The sequence below is a fragment of the Gopherus evgoodei genome, chromosome 13 (assembly GCF_007399415.2).
Source record: "Gopherus evgoodei ecotype Sinaloan lineage chromosome 13, rGopEvg1_v1.p, whole genome shotgun sequence".
In the NCBI taxonomy this organism is placed as follows: domain Eukaryota; kingdom Metazoa; phylum Chordata; order Testudines; family Testudinidae; genus Gopherus; species Gopherus evgoodei.
The window spans coordinates 20,547,159-20,571,189 of NC_044334.1; the positions used below are offsets into that span (position 1 = coordinate 20,547,159).

The 24,031-nt window shown below is 48.4% G+C and overlaps 1 protein-coding gene across 6 annotated transcripts in view; it reads left to right on the forward strand.

The window, feature by feature from the left end:
• Positions 1 to 24,031, forward strand: part of GGT5 (gamma-glutamyltransferase 5) — a 39,432-nt gene that overhangs the window by 8,299 nt on the left and 7,102 nt on the right. For 4 of the 6 annotated variants that reach the window (XR_004003008.1, XR_004003010.1, XR_004003009.1 and 1 more), the window contains exons 2-7: positions 14,292 to 14,422; positions 17,120 to 17,212; positions 20,893 to 21,088; positions 21,857 to 22,014; positions 23,267 to 23,413; positions 23,887 to 24,023. Coding sequence is in view for 3 of the 6 variants with exons in the window: in XM_030583178.1 (XP_030439038.1) it covers positions 14,292 to 14,422; positions 17,120 to 17,212; positions 20,893 to 21,088; positions 21,857 to 22,014; positions 23,267 to 23,413; positions 23,887 to 24,023 (862 nt within the window). In the remaining 3 variants the exon portion in view is untranslated. Of the gene's footprint in view, positions 1 to 2,221; positions 2,430 to 14,291; positions 14,423 to 17,119; positions 17,213 to 20,213; positions 20,578 to 20,892; positions 21,089 to 21,856; positions 22,015 to 23,266; positions 23,414 to 23,886; positions 24,024 to 24,031 lie in introns of those variants that run through there. The other 2 variants (XM_030583180.1, XM_030583179.1) reach the window with 2 other exon arrangements.

Here is a 24,031-nt window from a genome sequence, read left to right on the forward strand (position 1 = left end):
GATGTTGGCAGTTGCCAAGGTATGAAAAGGTTCCTAAACTTCAGACTAGGCCATCTAATGCTATGATTTAATCAGATGCAGCACTCATAACCTAGGCTGGCTTTGTACTTGGATGGGAGGCCTAAGGAAAATCCCAGATGCTGCAAGAAATGGTGTTGGTGATACAGTATGTGACGACCTTCCCTCTCTATCAGCCCAGTGCCTTTATGTAGTGTTGGAAGAGAGGGGCACTGAGCTTCTTGAAATGTCACCTTTCAATTGAGAACTAGTAAGAAGTGCTATGTGCTTTTGGACAGATGCTGTATTTGACCACAGAGATGGTAGCATTTTCAGGATGGGTAAAGTCATTACCACATATGTTTTCATCAGTCAGTAAAAGGAGTACATAAACCACTCAGGGGTCATTAAACACTGCATATTTTCATGGTCATCTTGTCTAGGTTTCATAACATAGTTAATGTGTGTTAACAAAACAACGGATTCAAAATTAGAAATTGCTCTACTTTGACAGGAAGATGCATGATCCTCTTGCAGATTGTTAAAAGGAATCACTTCCTACTTAGCTCTGACAACATGATTATTATTTGTATCATTGTAGCACCTAGCACCTCCAATCATTGTGTGACGTGGTGTCCAGACATGAAAAAAGAAGACAGTTCCTATCCCAGAGAGCTCACAACATGTGAGATACGATGCAGCAGACAAACGTTTGGCGTGGGTTGGAAGGATGAAGCAAATGAATATAAAATGAATAGAGTTTAGCAGAAACCACAGCTTGCCATTTGCCTAACCAAGAGCAGACAGGATTCCACCCGCACCCCCTCTCCCTCTGCTTCCATGCCCCAGATTAGTAAAGTACATTCGTCAGCATTGGGCTGGATTGTGAATTACTTATTCCAGTTTATGAGCATGAGTAGTGACTTTTCATAAGTCAAGAGTGGACTTTACATGAGTTCTAACCAGACTTCAATGGGTTCCAGAAGATACGTCTTTGATATCAGGAACACTCTGACTATTTAATATACAAATATTATTTATTTTTATTCTTAGGCCTGGCTGCAGGCACCTCCCATTGACCTCAGTTGGAATCACATTTTAAAGCATTGATTTGGCCTGAATTTATTAACTTGTGTCAAGTTGTGCTAGAGAGAGTGCATTACTACACACTGAGGTCTAACCATTTTGTATATGTGGCGTTACTATAAAGCCCTAGAAGTGTTTGTAGTAATTAAATAGTGTTTTATCACACAGTGTTGCTGTTGTTAAATAAATGTTGCTTTTGTTGGGAATTTAAAAGCTTTAAGCAGCAGATTGAGGCCCTTGGGATCATGCGTGTGACTTATAGACTCCAACTTGCTGATAGATTTGTCACTGCGGTCCCAGGGGAGCCACACTGGGATTACTTAATTAGGGCAAACTGCAAAGACTGGGGCAGACAATCCTCAAACTGGTGGTCATTCCAGGACTTAGATCCACCAAGCTAGCCTCAAAACAACTTCTGCAATACCTTACTGGTTACCCAGAAACCAAAACACAGCTCCCTTAAAGCAACCCAGCCTTAGGCCTCCACCCAGACACGCAAGTCAAATATGATGAGGATTACTGAAAATCTTATTCACCATAGAAGAAAGTTCTACCAATCCCAGAACATCAGACACATTACCTCCCAGGTTAATGAATATTTCAGATCTTACCCAAATACACACTTACAGCCAATTCTTATTGACTAAACTAAAATTTATTTAAAAAGAAAAGAGGGACAGTATTGCTTAAAATAGGGGTCGGCAACCTTCGGCACGCGGCTCACTAGGGTAAGCACCCTGGGGGGCCAGGCAAGTTTGTTTACCTACTGCAGCCGCAGGTTCAGCCAATCGTGGCTCCCACTGGCTGCAGTTCGCTGCTCCAGGCCAATGGGGCAGCAGGAAGCCGCATCCAGCACATCCCTCAGCCCGTGCCACTTCCCGCAGCCCCCATGGGCCTGGAGCAGCGAACCGCGGCCAGTGGGAGCCGTGATCAGCCGAACCTGCAGATGCAGCAGGTAAACAAACTGGCTCGGCCCAGCAGGGTGCTTACCCTGGTGGGCCACATGCCAAAGGTTGCCTATCGCTGGGTTAAAAGATCAGTATGCATACAAACATGAGTGCAGTTCTGAGATCAGATTTATACGATGGTGAACTTTGTAGTTGCAAAGAGTTCTTTATAGTCCAATGTTAATTTTCAGGGTGATCCAGATGGGACTGGAGATTTCAGCGAGCTTCCCTTGCATAAAGTATCAAGCAGATCTGAGATGAAAGGATCAGGTCCCAAGAGTTTTTATACAGTTTTCTGGCAGCCTCTTGACCGTACAGTCCTGGATGAAAAATAGGTTTTTGATGTAACCTTCTGTTTCCCAAATATCACCTGTAATTAACTACATGGATTAATATAAGGTAATTTATCCATTAAGTAGTTCATATATAGCTTACCACAAACTTTAAAGAGACATACAGACAATGACATTATTTCACTCACATTTCATCTAAATGTTAATATTTCCTTTTTATCTCTGAATCAATAGCTATAGTAATAGACAGGAATTGTCTGTTTACATGGCTAACATCTAACAAGATATAAGTAAACACATGCGATTAGGATCACTTCTAATTCTCTAACAATAGAGGATTACATTTCAAAATTCTAGCCCATCTAACGTGAAATGGCCCTAACTGCCATTTACATAGTTTTCTAAGGGTATGTCTACATCTACAATTTTGCAGCGCTGGTTGTTACAGCTGTATTAGTACAGCTGTATAGGGCCAGCGCTGCAAGTGGTGTTAGATGTGGCCACACTGCAGCGCTGTTGGGCGGCTTCAAGGGGGGTTCGGGGAACGCGAGAGCAAACTGGGGAAGGAGACCTGCTTCCCCGCGGTTTGCTCTCACGTTCCCCGAACCCCCCTGCAAACCGCAGGGAAGGAGACCTGCTTGCACGGAGGTTCGGGGAACGTGAGAGCAAACCGCAGGGAAGGAGACCTGCTTGCACAGGGGTTTGGGGAACGCGAGAGCAAACCGCAGGGAAGGAGACCTGCTTCCCCGCGGTTTGCTCTCACGTTCCCCGAACCCCCCTGCAAACCGCAGGGAAGGAGACCTGCTTGCACGGGGGTTCGGGGAACGCGAGAGCAAACCGCAGGGAAGGAGACCTGCTTGCACGGGGGTTCGGGGAACGCGAGAGCAAACCGCAGGGAAGGAGACCTGCTTGCACGGGGGTTCGGGGAACGCGAGAGCAAACCGCAGGGAAGGAGACCTGCTTGATTACCAGAGAGGCTTCCTCAGGTATGCTGCGATACCTGCTTATTCCACGGAGGTCAAGAAAAGCGCTGGTAAGTGTCTACACTTGCTTACCAGCGGCGCTGGATCCTCTACACCCGAGACAAAACGGGAGTACGGCCAGCGCTGCAAACAGGGAGTTGCAGCGTTGGTGATGCCCTGCAGATGTATACACCTCCTAAGTTGCAGCGCTGTAACCCCCTCACCAGTGCTGCAACTTTGTGATGTAGACAACATGTCTCTAAAGATTGAATCTGGGTCATTCAGCCTGCTAGCTGCTTAACCCTTTCTGGCCGTCTGTCACAGGAGTACACTGAACTAATGTGTTTAAAATGCAGAGGGCACTGGCTCTGAATTCCCATGTGTGTTTGGATCGGGTGGAAAGAATTGTCCACAAAGGGTAAACACTCAGTGTATCTCCTGGGATTATGCAAGAACTGCTCATCTTCTGGCAAAGATAAGCAACCAGTGTAGTGCGTGAATGAAGAGGGCCTAGGGGTTCTTTAGGTTGTGGTATTTCCCACATAATGTTATATTCAGAAGGGTGTGAGTGATTTATCTGTGTTGCTCTAAAAAAAGGATAATGGCCAAGAGGGCATAGGACAATGGTGAATGTGGTTTATAGGAATTGCAAACATTGTCATAAATTATAAAAGCAGCAAAGAGTCCTGTGGCACCTTATAGACTAACAGAAGTTTTGGAGCATGAGCTTTCGTGGGTGAATACCCACTTTGTCGGATGCATGACATCATCCACTCTTTGCTGCTTTTACAGATCCAGACTAACACGGCTACCCCTCTGATACATAAATTATAAATATAGCTGTAAACTCAAGTGCTGGAATCTGTGGTCTCCTTTACAGAAAGGTCAGCAGCTCATATGATGGTCACAGGCTTTTTATATTTAAAATCCTGTCCCTCCTTTCTTAAAATCTCTTATGCTAGAGGAAAAACTCCACATCTGTCCAATAGTGAAGGGAACTTCTTATAATGGGTGGAAGTAGAGAAGAGAGACAGATCTTTCAGCACATCTTTAACCAACCCAGGGCTCTGCATTCACTGCTGCTTCTTCACATGGAAGCTTCCCTCAGGGAACAAGTGGAGAGTGGCAAATTTGTTCCACTTGAGAGATAAAGCCAGGCTGGAAACCTGGTCTCTGAAACAGAAATTCCAGTGATTTCTGTGGGAGCATAGGAATAACCCCAGTGGAGCAGATCAATGACCCATCTAGTGCAGTATTCTGTTTCTAGTAGTGGCTAATCCTGGATAGTTCTGAGCAAATAACAAAATATAAATAGTGATACACATACAGACCCAATTTTACAGCCTGATACCTTCACAGAGCTGCTTGTGCCGGCATGCCCCAGCTAGTGTCCCAATCTGATGTTTCACTCCTGGCTTTTGCTGTGTTGGGATCAGCTATCAGAGTAATTTAGCATGACTTAAGTACATCAGTCAAGATTATGTTAATGGAAAATTCCCACCTGTTTACACAAAGAATGTTCTTGCAGATCCAAACCCATAAAGGTTTTTTTATACTTGTGTTTCTGAGAGGTCCTTGCGAAACAATACCCCACAGGCAGAAGTGGCTCGTGATCAGTGGGTAAAATTAAGTGCAATTCCCTTTTCTCTAAGCCCAAGTCTACATTAGAAACTTTTTCTAGTAGAGTAAGATTGATTAGGGGGGTGGGTGACTTTTTTTGCGGGTGACATTCCTATACTGGGAAAAGCCCTAGTGTAGGTGCAGCATAAAAGTGCTTTTGCTGGGATAGCTTATTTCACTCAGGGAACTCAGGTCTATCATCAGAAGCACTTTTTCCAGTGTAAACTGCATCTGCACTAGAGCAGGGGTTCTCAAACTTTTGTATTGGTGACCCCTTTCACATAGCAAGCCTCTGAGTGCGACCCCCCCCCTTATCAATTAAAAACACCTTTTAATGTATTTAACACCATTATAAATGCAGGAGGCAATGTGGGGTTTGGGGTGGAGGCTGACAGCTTGCGATCGCCCATGTAATAGCCTCGTGACTCCCTGAGGCATCCCAACCCCCAGTTTGAGAATCCCTGCCCTAGAAGGTTTACCAATATAACTATACTGGAAACCATTTCTAGCGGAGACTAGGCTTTACTCTTCCCAGAGAGTAGCATTCAGGGAATATTGAGCGTATCCTGTTGCTAATGCTTAGCTGCATGCTGCTTGGTTCTAAGGCTACTAGGGGTGGGGGGTGGACCCACTTAAATGAGAAAGAAACGGTTGCTTGCTGTAACTGTGGTTCTTCGAGATGTGATGCAGACAAGTGTTCCGCTTGGGTGTGCGTGCACCCAGTGCGCTGGAACTGGAAACTTTTCCCCAGCCTAGCAATCTGCGTGGAAGACAGCGATCGCACCTCCTGGCTGTGTGAGGTGGTGCTGCCCTGACTCCCCCTATAGTTCCTTTGCACCAAAGCCCGTGAGGAGACTCCAGTGCAGAGGGGACGAAGGGTGGGTCACATCTCGAAGAACCACACTTACTGTAAGTAACCATTTCTTCTTTGAATAGATGCAGACACGTATTCCCCTTAGGTGACTCACAAGCAGTACACCACTCTAGAGGCAGGGCTTGGAGTCTACGCAATTGAGATCACAGGGCTGTCCTTCTGAGGCTGCGTCCACTCTTAAAGATGCAGTAATAGCATAATGGTCTGTGAACGTATGTATAGATGACTACATGGCAGCCCTGCAAATGTCCTGTATGGAAACATCACTGAGGAAGGCCATCAATATCACTTGCGCTCTTGTGAAGTGAGCCATATCTACTGAGGAGGCATAGCTGAAGCTATCTCATACACAGCCTTGATACAGGATGTTACCCATCCAGAGATGGTCTGGGCCGAGACCTCTTGCCCCTTCATGCGGTCTGCATATGACACAAACAGGTGAGGTGTAGCACAAAGTGGTTTAGTCCTGTCTAGATGAAAGACTTGACTTCGCCTGACATCCAGATTATGGAGGCGCTGTTCTCCTGGGTAAGAGTGTAGCTTTGGGAAAAACAGATAAATACACCGCGTGATTCAGATGAAACCGAGAGACCACCTTGGATAAAAACTTTGGGTGTGATCCATACGTGCAGGAACTATGGGTGCTGGGGGTGCTGCAGCACCTCCTGGCTTGAAGTGGTTTTCATTCTATACAAGTTTACAAAGTTTGGTTCAATGACTCTCAGCACACTCACTATAAAAATTGTTCCAGCAGTCCACTGTGATTGCAGCATTACATTCAGCTCCCCAAGGACAAAGTAAAGCAGCTCAGCCATTAGGGCCTGGAACTCACACATGCCCTTGCTGACTTGATGGCTATCAGATATGTGGTTTTCTGAGACAGGGGGCAGTGGGCAGGCCGCAAGGGGCTCAAATGGAGAGCCCATCAGAGCTGCCAGAATGTTTAGGTCCCATGGGGGAACTGATTCTTGGACCAGATGATGTAAGGGGAGAAGCCCCTTCAGAAATCTCATTACTATGGCACAGGAAAAAACTTAACTTCCCTTAAATTGGGGGATGGAATGCAGATATCGCTGCCAAATGTACCCTTGGGGAACTGAGCACAAGGCCCGATTTCTGAAGATGTAGCAGATACTCTAAGATGTCCTAATGGAAGCCCCTGTCATTTGGGTCACATGGGTCAAGGACCACACCGAGAATCTATTGCAGCTCACTAAGTAGGCTGTCCTAGTGGAAGACTTCCTACTGTTGAGTATTGGACAGCTGCCAAGCACTGCTCCTCCTCTTAATTCAGACATGTAGCAGCTGCACCGGAAGTTTCAAGGAGCTGATTGCAGGATGGAGGGTGGGGCAGTAATCCTGAGTGAGCAGATCAGATGGAGAGGATTTGGTATGGGAGGCTGACCCGACAGAGCAAGGAGATCTGAGAAGCAGCACTATCTCAGCCACACTAGTGCAATGAGATGAGCTTGTCCCAATCCGCATTGATGAACTATGGAATGATTGGAATAGGGGGAAAGGCATACAGAATTGCTGACTGCTAACTGCAGTGAAAGGCATCAGAGATGGAGCCTGCCCTCCCAGGAGCAGAAGAGGTGGCACTTTCAGTTTTCCTTTGTCACAAATAGGTTGATCATGGAGATGCCCCATGTTGTGAAGACAACTCTGCTGAAATATCTGCAAGACAATTTTGCACCCCTGGTAAATGGATTGCTACTGGAATGATGTCTGCCTCAATGCAAAACTACCACAGGTTGATCGCCTCCAGACAGAATGACTTGGAACTTGCTTGTTCACATAGTACACTGCAGTGGTATTTTCCCTGAGTATGTGAACCACTGAGTGTCTGATGCAGTCCCAGAATGCATGGCATACATTGTGGATGGCCTGAAGTTCCAACACCCTGATATGGAGGGAGGTTTTCTGTACCGACCCCAGGTCCTGCACCCTCAACAAGTTCAGCTGCGCCTCCCACAACCCAGAAGGGAAGTGTTGATAATCACCAACTTGGTCAGAGAGGGCTGAGCGAAGGGGTCTCCTTGGTGCACTACATTGTGTAGAGAATCCCACCAGCACGAGTGGAGGACTGGTGGAGGAAGTTGAACCATAAATTTCAAGTATATAAAAGGTTGTTGCAAGGAGGAAGGAGAAAAATTGGTCTCTTTAACATCTGAGGATAGGGCAAGAAGGAAAGGGCTTAAATTGCAGCAAGGGAGTTTTAGGTTGGGCACTAGAAAAAACTTCCCAACTGTCAGGGTAGTTAAGCACTGGAATAAATTGCCCAGGAGGTTGTGGGATCTTTGTCATTGGAGATTTTTAAGAGCAGGTTGGACAAACACCTGTCAGCGATGGTCTAGATAATACTTAGTCCTGCTTTGAGTGCAGAGAACTGGACTAGATGATCCTCCCAATCCTACGATTCTATGATTCTGTGCTGATGCCACAGGCAGTGTTGGTCTCATCACAAACATTGGTAACAGAGTGCCTGAATGTGTCGATGTTGAAGGTGGTGAGAGCTGATATGGGAGCACTTGCAGAGTCAAATGGAGTGGGGCCAAAAAAGGTCCCAGTGCCGCGGTCCCCTACACTGATTCTAGTGCCAGTTCCATCCCCACCATGGCAAGGGGAGGATCTGGATTCGGTGCCAACAGACATGTAGGTTCAGTGGCTTGCTCCATCAGAGGGGCTATAAGTAGGAGGATCCTGGACCAATGGTCAGTTCGGGACTGAAAGGCAGAGAAGGTCTGCGGCTGCCTGAGATGTCAACGATACCGGTACCGGCATCTCCCTCATCAGTACCAGACTCAATGGATGCCGGGAGCTGGAACCAGAGTCAACGGCATGGAGTTTCTGCCCTTCCCACTCGGTACCGGGGAAGGGTCAGAGGTACCCGTGCCATCCCATGTTCCAGAACCAGCCCCGTGCCAGTCCGCGCTTTTCCTGGGGGAAGCAGAGGAGTTGCCCTGCAACCTGGAAAGATCCTGATTGGTCTTATGAGACCTCTTCCTTGACATGGATGATGGAGAATAACTCCTCTGTCTCTTCAGCAAGGTGCCTGCTCCAGAATGAGAGATGGTTTTCAAGCCTGAGGGCAATCTTTGGCCTGAGAAGGACCTTAGTACCAGATGAGGCTGCATGGCCTGTTGAAGGAGATGTCGCTTGAGGCAAAGGTCTCGTGCCCCCTGAGTCTGCTTTTTAAATGATTTGCAGATCAAACAGTGCTCTTAGGATGGGCCTCACTGAGACAGAACATGCACCGTGGAGGTGCGGGGGGGTCACTGTTGGGGCTCGCCTCTGCACACGAAGGACAGTATTTAAAGCCTGGTGAGGGCATCAAGGGGGGAACACTATCTACAAATGCTATCTAACTACTAACTAATTACCTATGTACAGTAAACTAGGCTTAGAGTAAATGCAAGGTTGTAGGATTACAATCACAGACAGATTTTCAACTCCAGAGAAGGAACCAAGAAGGGTTGGGGCAACAGCACCTCATATAGCCAGGGGAGGGGCCGCAGCCCTGAGGTGCAAGGGCTGCCCTTCTATGGGCACTGCTAGGCAAAAACCTCTGGCACCGGCACGCTGGATGTGTGCACACCAATGTGGAATTCAGGTCTGCCTCTACTCGAACAACTTCAGATTACTGAGCCAACAGACACTGTCTGAAGTGTGTTGTGGAGGTGATATGCTTTGGTCTTGGGCAGGCAGTGGAGTTAACAGCTTCTTTACTTGGCATCCTTGTCTGGCCAGCAGAGGAGTGGTTGAAAACAAACCTCACTGTTGCCAACTGTTGTGGTATGAGGTGTTTTTCTTAAAGCCGCAGCTTCTGGAGGCAGAGGCGGCTCTAACTTTTTTGCTGCCTCAAGCAGGGCAGTCAGGCAGCCTTCGGTGGCACACCTGCAGGAGGCCCCCGGTCCCACAGCTTCGGCGTACCTGTCACTGAATTGCCACTAAATCTGCGGGACTGGCGGACCTCCCGCAGGCATGCCGCCGAAGGCGGCCTGACTGCCACCCTTACAGCGACCGGCAGGCCGCCCCTTGCGGCTTGCCACCCCAGGCACGCGCTTGGAGTGCTGGTGCCTGGAGCCGCTGCTGTCTGGAGGCATGTGATTAGGTGAGAATCTCAGCTTTCGTTTGAAAAAAGAAGTTTCTAGCCCTCCCAGTTGCAGTGAAAAGCTTGAAAACAGAACCTAAGTGCACCCTAAAGACACTAAAACGAGAAGGGAAATAAATGACATTCACATATATTAGGCTTAAAAATCATGAGGGTTTTCAATAATGTCTTAGATTTTGCGGGGCCTGACTCATGCCTTTTGAACATTTAGGATTGGCAGCACTGAAAATTGGGGTGGTTGAATCTGCCACTAGGAGAGTCGATCAAGGTTAACCTGGAGTTGTGGGAGGCTGCAGTAGTAAGCTCCTGTTCCTTAGCCTCCATGCAAATACATCATCTTAATAATTCTTCACTCCTGTAGCTGGATCTATGGATTGTGAATAAAAATTCCCAGTCACTGTATCACTTTGAGGGTTGACAGGTTCTTGTCCCAAGAGCAGGCCCAGTATTATTAAAATTATATAGTTGGGAACCCAGATGAGCACAGCTGCAACACTCACACTGCAGGAACTCTTTTATGTTTACAAATAAATAATTTATTAATACATTTAGCAAAGTCACACGCACTCTAATTCAGTAAGGTAGAGAGAGATAATACAGAAAGTACATCTGAACATCCATACTCACACCATCCCTTGCAGAACAGCCTGAAATGTTAGCCATTATCTTCCTCATCACCGTCACCTTCTTCATCTTCACCATTGGCCATCATTCTGGCCCCTCCCAAGGGCTACATCTCTCTCCCTACCAGGGGCAGCTCTAGGCATTTTGCCGCCCCAAGCACGGCAGGCATGCTGCCTCCCTCACGGCGACCGGCAGAGCCCCCCCAGTGGCTTGCCGCCCCAAGCATGCGCTTGGCGTGCTGATGCCTGGAGCCGCCCCTGCTCCCTACTGCCCCCAGGTTGGGATGCCACTTTTATAATAAGTTATGCTGACATTACCCATGTCTAATGCATATTCAGTAGGGGTTTCTCCCCTCTTCCTTATTTGTATTTCCTCTCCTTACCAACGTTAAGATGTCCTTCTATAGATTAGTGTATTTATGATTTCACCCCATTATCATATATGTCAATTTGTTGCCAGGGCACTTTTGCAGTTGAGTATTCCGTCCAAAACCTTCCAGAAGCTGGTGTCAGTTCATGTTCTGTGGTTGGCTGATGTCATTATGGACAAAATTCCCCCCTACAATCTACTTCCAGTTCCCCAAAACTTATTGGTTACCTAAGTTTATCTGTGCCAAAGTTCGTAGGCTTCAAGCCTCATGCTAATTTCTGAAGCCAATGTCTTACAGGATACAAGCCTGTAGGTTCCTTGCATTACCACTGAACATGATAAAGCAGAATATAATGCAAAGCAGTGAATATAATAGAGCAGAGGTGGGCAAACTATGGCCCACAGGTCACATCCAGCCTGCGGGCCCCTCCTGCCTGGCCCCTGAGCTCCTGGCTCGGGAGGCTAGTCCCCAGCCCCTCCCCTGCAGTTCCCCCTCCTACGCAACCTCAGCACACCACGCTGCCAATGCAATGCTCTGGACAGCTGGGCAGCGCAGCCTGATCTGGTGCTTTGTGCTGCGTGGTGGCGTGGCTGTCTCCAGCCGGGCGGCGTGGCTGTAGCGCTGCCAGTCACCAGTGCTCCCGGCAGTGCGGTAAGGAGGCAGGGAGTGAGGGGTTTCGATGGAGGGCAGGGTCGTTCGGGGTGGCGGGTCAGGGGACGAGGGTGTGGATAGGGGTCAGAGCAGTCAGAGGGTGGGGAACAGGGGGGTTGAATGGGTACAGGGGTCCTGAGGGGCAGTCAGGAAGGAGAGGGGGGTTGCATGGGGCAGCAGGGGGCAGGCAAAGGCAGGGGTTCTGGGGGCAGTCAGGGAGAAGGGATGGTTGGATGGGTCAGGGATCCTGGGGGAGGCAGTCAGGAATGAGAGGAGGGGTTGGATGGGGTGGCGGGGGGTAGTCAGGCGTGGGAGTTCCGGGAGTAGTTAGGGGATAGGGAGCGGGGGGCGGGGGGGATAGGGCAGGGGTCCGTGGGGGGCCATCAGGGAATGCGGGGGTTGGATGGGGTAGGAGTCCTGGGGTGGGGCCATCAGGGGATGAGAAGAAGTGCGGGATAGAGGGCAGAGACTGGATCACACCTGGCTGTTTGGGGAGGCCCTCAGGCCAAAAAGTTTGCCCGCCCCTGTAATAGAGGTAAGCTGGCCCACTGAGCTACACCCCTATAGCTCCTTTCATCTGAGAGGAACAAGGTACTTTCATAATCATTCAACTGCAACATCATTCATTGTATAAGGGGTTAAACTCCTTCTACAAGAGGGGTGACTTTGTAGGTAGGGCACTGGACTGGAGATCTAGGTTTTGTTCCTGTCTCTGCTACAAACTCTGTGTGATCTTGGGCAGGTCTCAGAATCCCTCTCTGTGTCTCAGTTCCCCTATCTGTATAATGGGAAGAATACTTCATGTGTGCCAGGTTGTGAGGCTAAATTCATTAGTGTTGGGAAGATGATCAGAGGGCCCCAGAATATGTTATAAATAGAGACATGGACATGCCTGGCCTGCAGTGAGTGGGGATTTGAGCTTCCTCCAACCTCAGTACAATTTGGAACAGATCTGTGGATCCAGCCATTACTTTGGAGGCCCTGGTCACCACTCCATAGTGAAGAGTGCATACTTGAAGGAGCTTGAAATGAAGCCTAGATTGGGATCTAGTGCCCTGCGCTCGTTCACTCTGGTGTAAGTCTGGGGTAGCTTCACTTACGCCAGTGGGGTTACACTACTGTTAGTGAGCAAAGAATCAGGCCCTGAAGTTCCACAGATCCAAGGGCTTGTTTCTCATCCACCTGTAACTCATACTTCTCCCTTCCCCTCACAATATAGTTAATAATCAAATGGTGCCTTGTCTAATTGTCGTAGTAGCTGGAAACGTAGTGCGGTTGAACTAGCCACAAATCACTTATATTACTTAAGATATTTGTGAAGACTTCAGCTCTGCTTATAGAGTGTGCTGTGCTCTCGTGGGAGGGCTTCTGGTTTTCAATAGCTTTCCTCATCTTTGTATGATCATTTCCTGATCTGCCTGGTTGCTGTGGCTTAAAAAGCTGTAGCAATTTCCGATGATTGTTCGCTATTTTCATCCTTCATCCTTCAGCTCAGCCTAAATAAGTCTTCATGGTCCAGCTGTGTCATTTCCTTGTACAGATTTTAGATCCTCACACAGAATTGCTGCCTCTTTTTCCAGGGGTCTTCTCCAGTTTCCTTTCCCACTTACTGTAACTCATTTCCTCCCATTTTGTGAAATCATCTGTGACGAAGTGGGAATGTTCTTAATGTTTTCTCTGAATACTATTGTGTGCCTCAGTTTCCCCTATGCATTTCTTAAGTATCTAGGTGGTGGGATAAGGGTGTGTGATTGTGGCAGAGCCTTAGAGGGCCAGTGTGATGCTGTCTGCACAGCGAATGGCTGACACCCTGTCTCCTGGCAACTGATGGCCTGGGTCCCTCCCCTGCAAAGGTGCCAACTGAAGGTGTTGGAGAACGAAGAGATCAGATGACTTTCTGGCCCAGGAAAGAGACAAAGGCCAGAGGAGGGGCTGGAGAGTTTCAGTTTGGAGCTAGCTGGGAAGTGGAGGGAGGCACAGATGGGGCCCTGGCCTCCCTGCCCCAAGATGGACTTGACTTAGGGGTCCTGTTTCTGTACCTACGAACTCTGTCATAGTCTGTGTTCCTGTCATCTAATAAACCTTCTGTTTTACTGGCTGGCTGAGAGTCATGTCTGATGCAGACAGGGGCTGCTCCAGGCACCAGCACGCCAAGCGCGTGCCTGGGGCAGCAAGCCACAGGAGGTGCTCTGCCGGTCGCCATGAGGGCGGCAGGCAGGTTGCCTTCGGCAGCATGCCTGCGGAGGGTCTGCTGGTCCCGCAGCTTCGTGCCGCCAAATCTGCGGGACCAGGGACCTCCCCCAGGCAAGCCGCCGAAGGCAGCCTGCCTGCCATACTTGGCGCAGCAAAATACCTAGAGCCGCCCCTGACTGGGGAGTTTGGGTGCAGGGCCCTCTGACTTCCCCAGGAGCCCCGCCTGTGCAGACTTGGTGCGGGAAGTGTACGGTGTGAGAAAGGGATGCTGAATGCTCCAAGGTCAGACCCAGGAAGGTGAAAGCTGTGTAAGCTTCTTGCCCTGGAGACAGTGTGCTCAGAGACAGGAGGCTCCCCCAGAGACCTGACCGGCTTCGTAGGGAGAAGTTCCAGAGCATGACCTGGTGACTCTGTGACATCACCCCAGCTGCTTCAGTCCACTTCTCCCAACTTGCCACCTGTATAACATTTGCATTACAAGCAGGAATGCTCTTCCATGAGCCTGCTCAGGGCTGTGCTGCCTGGTCTTTCACAATATTTTCTCTTCCTTTCTCATACAGGGACATCCTACAACGTAAAGGTTCAGCTGTGGATGCTGCTATTGCTGCTCTGGTCTGCACTTCGGTTTTGAACCCCCAGAGTATGGGCCTGGGAGGAGGTGTCATCTTTACTATCTATAATGCAACCACAGGTATGGTAAGGGCCTGTCCCTTCTCAGGTAATTCTCCCATAGCATTTGCATACTCCTCCTTTAGAATCTATTCACCAGCATATTAATTCAGTAGCCTTGCAGAAGCCAATGTCCTGAAAGCTCAGGCAAAGCAATCTAAGTGTAAGTAGGATATCGCAGTAATTCAAAAAGAAATCTCGTGCAGGTGAGGGAACGTTAGAGTTAAGGTGAAAAACCCAACCACGTCTAAACGTTAGGCAGGCATTAGAGCAAACCCAGAATGGCCTGAATTCCGGTTAACTGAAGGGCTGATGCTCACCTTATAGTCAGCCAATGCAGGTGAGATCAGAAGAGAAGCATTTGCTATGAGAATCTAAGTGTAAATACTCTGGGCCTGTTGTGACTGTGCTGAGGGATGGATGTGACTCTCCACGTCTGCTGAGACCTTGGACCTAATGCTTCGTGGCAAGTTTGCACCTTGTGTCCTTTACCGGACTCCACAAAGAAACAGACTGGGGAGACTCAGGCCTTCTTATTTTGCAGCATACTCCCTTTGGCAATCTAGCTATGCTCAAGTCCAGCCACTTTCAGGCCCTGACATAAGACTTGTCTGTTTGTTTGGCTTTTAGAACTCCAAGTTTTGTTGTGTTCCTGCGTCAGTGAATTAATAGTGTCTTAGTTTAGCCCAGCTGACGTAGCCTATAGAAATTAGTAGTAAGAATAACACTATAGTTTAAAGCAAACAAACCAGCTAAGTTACAAAGTTTGGAAGTAGGCAGGACTGACTTACATTAGAAAGCTGTGCTGGCAAAACTTCCCTTTTTCTCAGCACAGCCTGGTGTGTTGTCTCCTACCAACCAAACTCTCTACTTTTGCTGACATAATTATTCTTTTGTTCAGAACATCGTAACCCTCCGCCAGTATACTGGCAGTGGCTGCGTGGGCACACACATACTGATACTGGTACCGACAGTACTCCAGCTGCAATCCCAGAATGCAACATTCATTTGTGGTGCCAACACCCTCCTAAAGTCTACTGATTCACCTCACTTTTTTCCCCCTTTACTGGTGAGAGAATCCCATTCGTTGCCACATGAAAGGGACTTAAGCACTCTCCATTGCAGATATGAATTATAGTAGTGTGGTCTGTTGTTGCAGGATAATGTAATCTGCACACATGCCCCATCTCTTAGCCTACCTCCAGTACAATGATTGTCAATAGCCAGTCTGTAAATGTGTATATGGTGCTGCATGTCTAAGGTTGTGTTGCGCTCTGGCTTGCACTGCGAAAATGGAGTGTCTTTCCAATAGCGGCAGATGAATATGGAGTATTGGATGGTTTCAGGAACTTGTATGGACAGTTTGCAGAGGAGAGTAAGAGAGGGCATGATTGTCACATTTTGGGGTGCAACCCACATCAGTGCGAGGTCGTGTTACCATTTGTCCTGTAACTCTGAGTGCCTTAAAATGTTCTGCTGCTGTAGCTTCCTCTCTGGGTGCTTCCAGCCAGCATACAAGCATGCACTGAGTATCTGTTTGATAAAAGCTACCCTGGTTCAGCAACTCCAGCACCCTGCTTGTTACACCACAGCCACTCCCTGGTCTCCAGCAGCCTTGGTTACTATTAGCCAAGCCACCTCTACTCCTGAATTTCCCCAGAACTGTCTGCCCTGAAATGTCCAGCCCTCTCCTGGTACATTGAGGGAAGTAATACAATCCATTGGGCCTTTAAAGAGACAAAGCCCCAGCAGTCTATTGCTTTAACTAGAGTTCACAATTACGTCAATTCAAACAGGGCGCTGGGTTGGTTTAGATGGAAAATAAACACGTTTATTAATGAAAAGAGAGGATTTTAAGTGCAAGGGATAAAGTCAGAAATAGTTATAAGTAAATAAAAGTGAAAAACACTTTCTAGGAACTAAGATTTTACCAAAACTACAGTCTTGTTTCAAGGTGAGCTTCTGTTGCTTCCTCCCAGCAAGACAGCTGACTGACCCCTTGGTCAGAATCTCCCACAAAGTCCAAGGTACTCGGTTCCTTTGTCTTTTGAGGTGAAAGATAAGTTGGGGTTCTTTGCCCCCCCCTCTTTTATAGTCCAGTGTACTTTTGAAATGCAGCCTTCTCAAAGTCGAGTGCTCTCCTGTGAGGAAAGGTGCCATGGAGTCTGATGGAGAAGGTTCCACGCTGGTTCCATCCGCCAAGGAACAGCCACTTCACTGCAGTTTGCAACCATGCCCCCTGCAGCAAGTGCAGGAGCGATGTAGAGATGAGAATTCCTAGCTAACTGGTTAAGCCAACAGTATGGCTCTTTGCACTGCTGAAGTACCATAAAAGGGCCACAACAGTTTTTAAGAGCAATAGAGCCAGAATTAACTCATCTGTATATCCTGGATCATGATCTTGCTTTCGGATCAACAAAGGGCCAAAGGGACCAACAGTATGAGATGTACTGTTCTTAAAATTGTTAGGAAGACGTAAACTCTGCAGCAGGAAAGCTTCCTGCTGCAGAGTTCATAAACACAACATAAGAGTTTGGCAGGTTTGGTGATGGACTTCATGGACTCCACAGTCCATGATCCAAAGGGACTCCAACCCTCACCAGTTTCCACAAAAAAGCAAAAACTCCAGTCCTTTGCTTTCTGCTCCACCAACTGTGATGAATGAAACTTACCAGACACTGGGAAGAGATTATTGTGTGTTTTCCTTTCTTATTTCCAGGAGAGGTCGTGGTGATTAACGCTCGTGAAACAGCTCCAGAAAATATCAACCAAGACTTGTTAAATCAGTGTAATGATTTTGCTCTCCAAATAGGTAAGGACAGGAATTGGACTGTTTTCCTATCAAACAGCTTGATGCAGTAAGCAGGGAGAGTGGGGCCACTGCCTAGCATTTGGGGAGAGGATAGAGGTCCTCACAACTTCACTGCATTATCGGAAGTCTGTTGTCTCTGGAGGGTCACTCTTCTTCATTATTTCCTGCTGTTGCTCTTGAGTGAACAGAGCTAGGCAAAGCATTTGAACCCCCCTAATCTGTGGGATGAGAAGGGAAAAACTGTCCTAGGGAGAGGACGGTAACCTGAATCTCAAGGAAACCTTCTGGGGTTGGTCTGGTGTCAGTCCCCATGACTAGACCCTGCATGTACTGCAGTTCTAAGCTTTTTCCTAATATCAGCGTTGGCCCAGAGTTGGGTTGTTTTTAATACAGCTAGTGAAAGCACAGCAGATTTGACTCTTACGCCCACACAAAGTAGTTACTCCTTGGTATAGCCACATGTATTTCAATAGAGCTGCAGGGATGTAAAGAATGTGTAAAAACAATAACCGTGTAACCAATTAAATTTCTATCAGTTACACAGTTAAATGTTTAACTGGGGAACTAGAGGTGTGGGGGTTCTGCAGCCCTCCCCACATTTTATGAGGGGCTCCGCTGCCAGCCTGACTCCTGGGGATCCCCACTGCCAGGCCCACATCCGGGGATCTCTGCTGCTGGCTGCATCCAGCATCCCAGCTGCTGGCCCTGCATCCGAGATGCCGGCCCCGCACCTGGGGCTCTGCTGCCCACGTCCAGGATCCTGGCTGCCGGCCCCGCACCTGGGGCTCTGCTGCCCATGCCCAGGATCCTGGCTGCTGGCCCTGCACCTAGGATGCCGGCCCCACACCCAGGGCTCTGCTGCTCACGCCCAGTATCCTGACCGCTGGCCCCGCACCGGGGGCTCTGCTGCCCATGCCCAGGATCCCAGCTGCTGGCCCTGTGGCTGGAGTCCCAGCAGCTGGGACTCTGGACACCAGGCACAGGTAATAGCAGAGCCCCAGGCACGGGGCCAGCAGGCGGGACCCCAGTGGAATTTAATTGTTAACAGAAACCGATAAGCATCAGGTTATCAGTTAACTGGTTAAACTTTTACATCACTATAGGGCTGCAGGCTGTTGTAAAGTCCTATAGGATCAGGCTCCACAGCAAGACTCATTGTCTGTCAGTCAAAGCTGACAGCTCTGTACTTCATTATTCTTGGCTTTGCCTGGGGCTCAATGCGCAGTTCCACAAACATGACAGCAAAAATGGCCAGGGGGGCATGTTTGTGTCTCAGCGACACCATCTCAAAGTGCAAAGCTTGCAAGGAAAGAGACATTGTCTTTCTGACTGATTTCCCACCAAACTCAGCCAAAGATCCGAAAACAGGATTTTTTCTCTCCTGCATTGTTACTGGGATCAAAAGTTCTGCAGGCCAAATCAGGCCCCCTGTGGTGGTGCAAACTTCCTTGTCCTCAGGTCCTTCTTTCAGTGACATCCATTCAGTTCCCTTGCTGTCAGTGGGTTTGCACAGATCTTACTGTGACTGAACTTAGCAAGGAATGGTGGTGATGCACAAGGACTAGAGTCCAGCACTCTTTCTCGTAGCTGTGTTGACTCTGCAGTAGTAAACATCATTTAAAAAAATTACTTTTGTCCCTAAAGTTGGTAGAGGCAACTGACCACACAAGGTGAATATCAGCTAAGTAAGGAGGTGCCTTTTTTATGTAATCTTCAAAGTAAAACTGCATTTTCCAAGTGCTCTGCACCCAGCGGCTCCCACTGAGAACAATTAAAGTCAAGGTGTGCTCAGCCCCTCTGAAGAATCAAGCCCTGAGTGTCTTGCCCAAGATCCTTCAGGGCATCTGCGGCAGAGACAGGAATTGAATCCAAGTCTCCTGAGTTTCAGTACAAACTCGTAATCAGGACACTACCTTTTCTGTCTCACCTCACCCTGCTTGTTAAAGAGAATACAAGTGCTGTTACTACTAACAGCTAATAGAAAAGCAGCTTCTTCAGCTTGGGCTGCCGCTACTTTTGTTTGGAAGAGGTCAAGAGATCTACCCTTGGGGCTTTTGCACGAATGCTTTGCTTTCCCTAGATTCAAGGATCTCAGAACACATTACAGGCACTAGTGAACTAGCCTCAGGACACTCTAGGGAAGGAGGTATTAGTGTCCCTCTTTTACAGACTGAGAAGCTGAGGAACAGAAATGTTAAAGCCATTATTGTTTCTTAGAGGAACAGAGCTCAGCTGTCCCAACAGGAGAGCTAAGAGGCATTGTGCGGGGGACTAGGCTACTTTAAGAGGGTGCAGTCTCTATTTCCCTGTCCAGTTATTTGCATCATCCTTTCCACTAATCATCACAGCTCCTGCTCCATCCCTTCAGGGCTCAGGTCAGCATCCAGGCGGTGAATGTGACTGGCCCCTGTACAGGGGTGCATGTGGAGAAGACCCCATACGCTCCCCAGTTTGAGAAACACAGGCCTGCTGGATAAGGCATAGGGCAGGAAACTGGAGTTTGTGGGGGTGTCTATTCTCAGCTCTGCCACTGACTCACTGTTTGACTTTAGGCACCTTGTACTCTATAGTGAATGTCTGCTGGGGCACAAAGTGGGGGGCAATAGTCCCAGGCCCCCTAACCAGAGCTGGAACTTTAGCTTGACTGCCCTGCTGTCAACCCCAGGGAGAAATGGAGCAGGGTCATCAGGAACCCACAGTATCAAGGTGGGTTGCAGAATTGGAGCCAGGCTTTTGGAGTTTACTGGGGAGACGGAGCTGCACGGGGAAGATGTGGTCTGGGGCTCCCAGATATGCCTGGCCCCTGGTGGAGGTAGTATTCTTCAGCCTGACAGCCTTGGGGCTGGTTGTGGGGCAGGGAGATCTCAGGGGCTGAGTGCAAGAAGGGAGAGGTCAGAGCTGGGTGTGGGGCAGCAGATGGGGGGCTTGGGGGAGCTGAGAGCAGGGAGAGTGTGCAAGGAAGAGAGGTTGGGAGTGGGTGCAGAGCAGGGGAGGGAGAGCTCTGGGAAAACTCTGGTTGTGCCCGATAGTCTGAGGGCAATTGTTGCCATTTTAGGGTGAATTGGTTGGCCACATAGTGCTGGCTCCCTGGCTCACGTCTGCTGCTCAGATGCTAGCTAGACATTGTTTTTCCATGTAAGCAATTGCTGAGCTATCGCGTATGAAACAGGCAGCTGGAGGAGGATTATCAGTAACGGACAGGCAGGAGGAGGTGGTCTGTGCTATCTCTAATAGAATATGGGGCATGGGGGTGGCCTGTGCTATCGCCAGTGGAATTGAAGGCGGGGGAGGAATGGCCCGTGCTAACACCAGTGGGATTGAAAGGGAGGAGGAACTGGCCTATGCTAACACCAGTGGGATTGAAGGTGGGGGGTGGGCGGACTGGCCTATGCTAACACCAATGGGATTGAAGGTGGGGGGAAGGGGACTGGCCTATGCTAACACCAGTGGGATTGAAAGGAGGGGAATGGCCTGTGCTAACACCAATGGGATTGAAAGGGGGGTGGAGGGTGGACCATGCCTTGAAACTAATGGACATTCCTGGTGCTAGATTCTGTTTCCCTTCTTAGCATGTCATAGCTCTTAGTGGTGGCCTCCAGATGGATGTGACCATGAATTATATGATTAATATATGGGAGGAGATGTTACTGCAATGAGTAATATCATAACTGCTTGTGCAGGGAGCCAGTGGATTGCAGTCCCAGGGGAACTTCGTGGATATGAAGAAGCCCACAGGCGCTATGGCCGGTTGCCATGGAAATGGCTGTTTGAACCAACCATCCAGCTTCTTACACATGGAATCAGAATGCCAGCAGCGCTGAGCAAATTTCTCAGTCACCCACTGTTACAGAGCTTTTTGAAAAAGTCATCCTTGTGGTAAGAGAAGTTGTATTTCACCTGGGTGTGTGGCATAGGCGCCGACTTCCCCTCTTTCCCATGGGCACTCGATCCCCCATCCTGCCTCCGGCCCCACTCCACCCCTTCCAGGAGGCTCTGCTCCTGCCTCATCTCTTCCCACCCCTGCCCTGCCCCCATTCCAACTCCTTCCCCAAATCCCCGCCTGACCCCGCCTCTTCCCCGCCTCCTCCCCTGAGTGCGCCACGTTCCCACTCCTCTCCCTCCCTCCCAGAACGTGCTGTTGCTGCCAAACAGCTGTTTGGTGGCAGCTGGGCAGGAAGCGCAGAGAAGCAGGGATGTGGCGCACTCAAGGGAGGCGCTGGGGCAGGGGGTGAGGGGAGCTTGGCTGCCATGGGAAATGTACATCTGCACATTGAGAATAAGATAGGGGACTGGATGTGTGAAGACTGCCTCTGTTGAAAGACATTGACAGTGCTGACAGGGCAGAAACCTGCAGTCTTACTCATGTGAGCATTCCCATTGGGATTACTTGAGTAAAGCCTGCAGCTTCAGGCCCAGCGTGAGGAATGTTTGTGTGGGACTTGACATGGAGACATGCTTTCCAAGGGAAAAGTACTGTGTGAAGACAGGCTGTCCCCTGATGGTATAGAGTGGAGCTTTGGAGAACAAGGACAAACAGTACACAGAAGAAACAAGCTTTGGCTGGCAAATGGGGATTCTGTGAAGGGAGAGAAATAATCACACACATGCTATAAACCTGAACTGATGGACATTCTCTCTTAACAGCCAGCTGTTCTGTGAGAATGGTGTGGTCCTAAAACCTGATGCAATCATCTTTTGGCCAACTCTGCTGAAAACACTGAAGGCTATAGCAGAGAAGGGAGCCAGAGAATTTTATGAGGGCGAGATAGCACAGAATTTGGTGAAGGACATAAAACATGAAAGTAGGTAACAGTTATTCTTCATAGATGAAATTTCTCTAAGGTGGGTGCACAACCGGTTGAAAGATCATACTCAAAACGAAGTTATCAATGGTTCACTGTCAAACTGAGTGGGGTCTCGCAGGGGATCAGTCTTGGCTCCAGTACTATTCAGTATTTTCATTAATGACTTGGATAATATGAGAGAGTGGAGAGTATGCTTATACATTTTAGCAATGACATCAAACTGAGGGGTTGCAAGTACTTTGGAGGACAGGATTAAATTTCAAAAGGACCTTGTCAAATTGGAAAATTATTCTGAAATCAACAGGATGAAATTCAATAAAGATAAGTGCAAAGAACTCCGTTTGTGGCCCCAAAAATGGAGGCACTCAGAGTCACTAGTTACCGTTTTAAAAAATCGACATCATGACAAGTACTGGCGAAAATGCTAGGCCTGATATTTCCTGGTGCAACTCAGCTGACTCTGTGGAATTACGCCATGCCGGGATTTGAGCACTGATGCCTAGGGATTATACACAATAGGGTTTTCAGCTAAGAAAATAGGTCTGTGTTCAGGAAAGCTGTAGCCTTGACTTTAATACAGCTGAGGGTTCATTTATCAAAGGAAGAAAGAGCAGAACTTGCAGATATTTTACCTCATGAGGAAACTGACCCCACCCACATATTTGGCTGCTGATGTGAGATAAGGAGTAAGAGGATGAGTCTTCTGTTTGACGTGGTATAGACTCCCAACTGGTTGCTGCACTTTATTCATGCCTTATTGACTCACTGAGTGCAGAAAATGCAGTCACTGGATAATATTTTTCCTTTTTTGTTCCTAGTCTGAGAGCTCCCCTCCTGCTCTTCACTGCAGGTTCACCTTGTCCGTCGTTAGGGGAATGACAGCAGTATTGTTCAGTGGGGCAGCCACTGGGTGGAGGTCCAACAGTAGGGTACCTTATGGCATTTCTCTTTCCACAGGGGCAGATGTGACCTGGCTCAGTCCCAGGAGTGGAGCCTGAAACCCAGCCTTTGCTCTGTCATTCAGCCAGGGTCACTGTGCAGTTGTTTCACCAGCTGTATCAGTTTTTTGCAGTCCTTGGCTTTGACACACAAAAGAGGAAGGGCAAAAGATAGGTGGGGGGATGCTGGGGCTGGTTGTAATAAGTATTCTTCAGGCTTGCAGGGGCTCTGGCTCTCTCTGCCTATGGCAGGTACCCATAGAGTAAGCTATCACTCTAATGGCACGTGCTTCTCTTGTTTTCTCTTGAAGACGGCAATCTGATGCTGAGTGACCTCAAGAATTTCCAGGCAAAAGTGATGACACCCCTGAATATTTCTCTGGGTGGATACACAATGTATTCCCCCCCACCACCAGCTGGGGGTGCTGTTCTTCTCTTCATCCTCAACATACTGAAAGGTAATCTGTGAAATGAAAGGCAGATTTCTGTATCGTGTGCCATCAACATGCACAGGAAGGGTAGTGACAGTGGGTGGAGGGGCAGGATGAGATCAGAAATAGCAATGTAATAATATTACTTGGCCCTTATCTTCAAAGCATGTTACAAATATGAACCAACTAATCCTCCAAACATCCTTGTGAGGTAGGGAAGCATCATTATCCCCATTATACATCTAGGGGAACAGAGGCAGAGAGGTTAAATGACTTTCCCAAGGTCACAAAGAGAATTGGTTCCAGAGCTGGAATTAGAACTTTGGTGTTCCTGCTTCCCAGCCCATGCTCAGTCTGCGGGATCAAGTCTCTCAGATGGGAAGAAATGGATTAAGAATAGGGATGGGACAGAAAGAGTAGATAGGATTAGGACTCATGATGTAATGCAGCTGGCTGTCTTCCTTACTCCATTAATCCCTTTGGTTTATCCTGCACCAAAGAGTTTAAATTCACGCCAGAGTCCCTGGAGCCGGCCAATAGGAAGATTGAGACCTACCATCGTATTGCAGAGGCACTGAAGTTTGGCAATGGGCAAAAACCAAAACTGGATGACCCACAGTTCTCTGGCATACAGCAGGTGAGCCG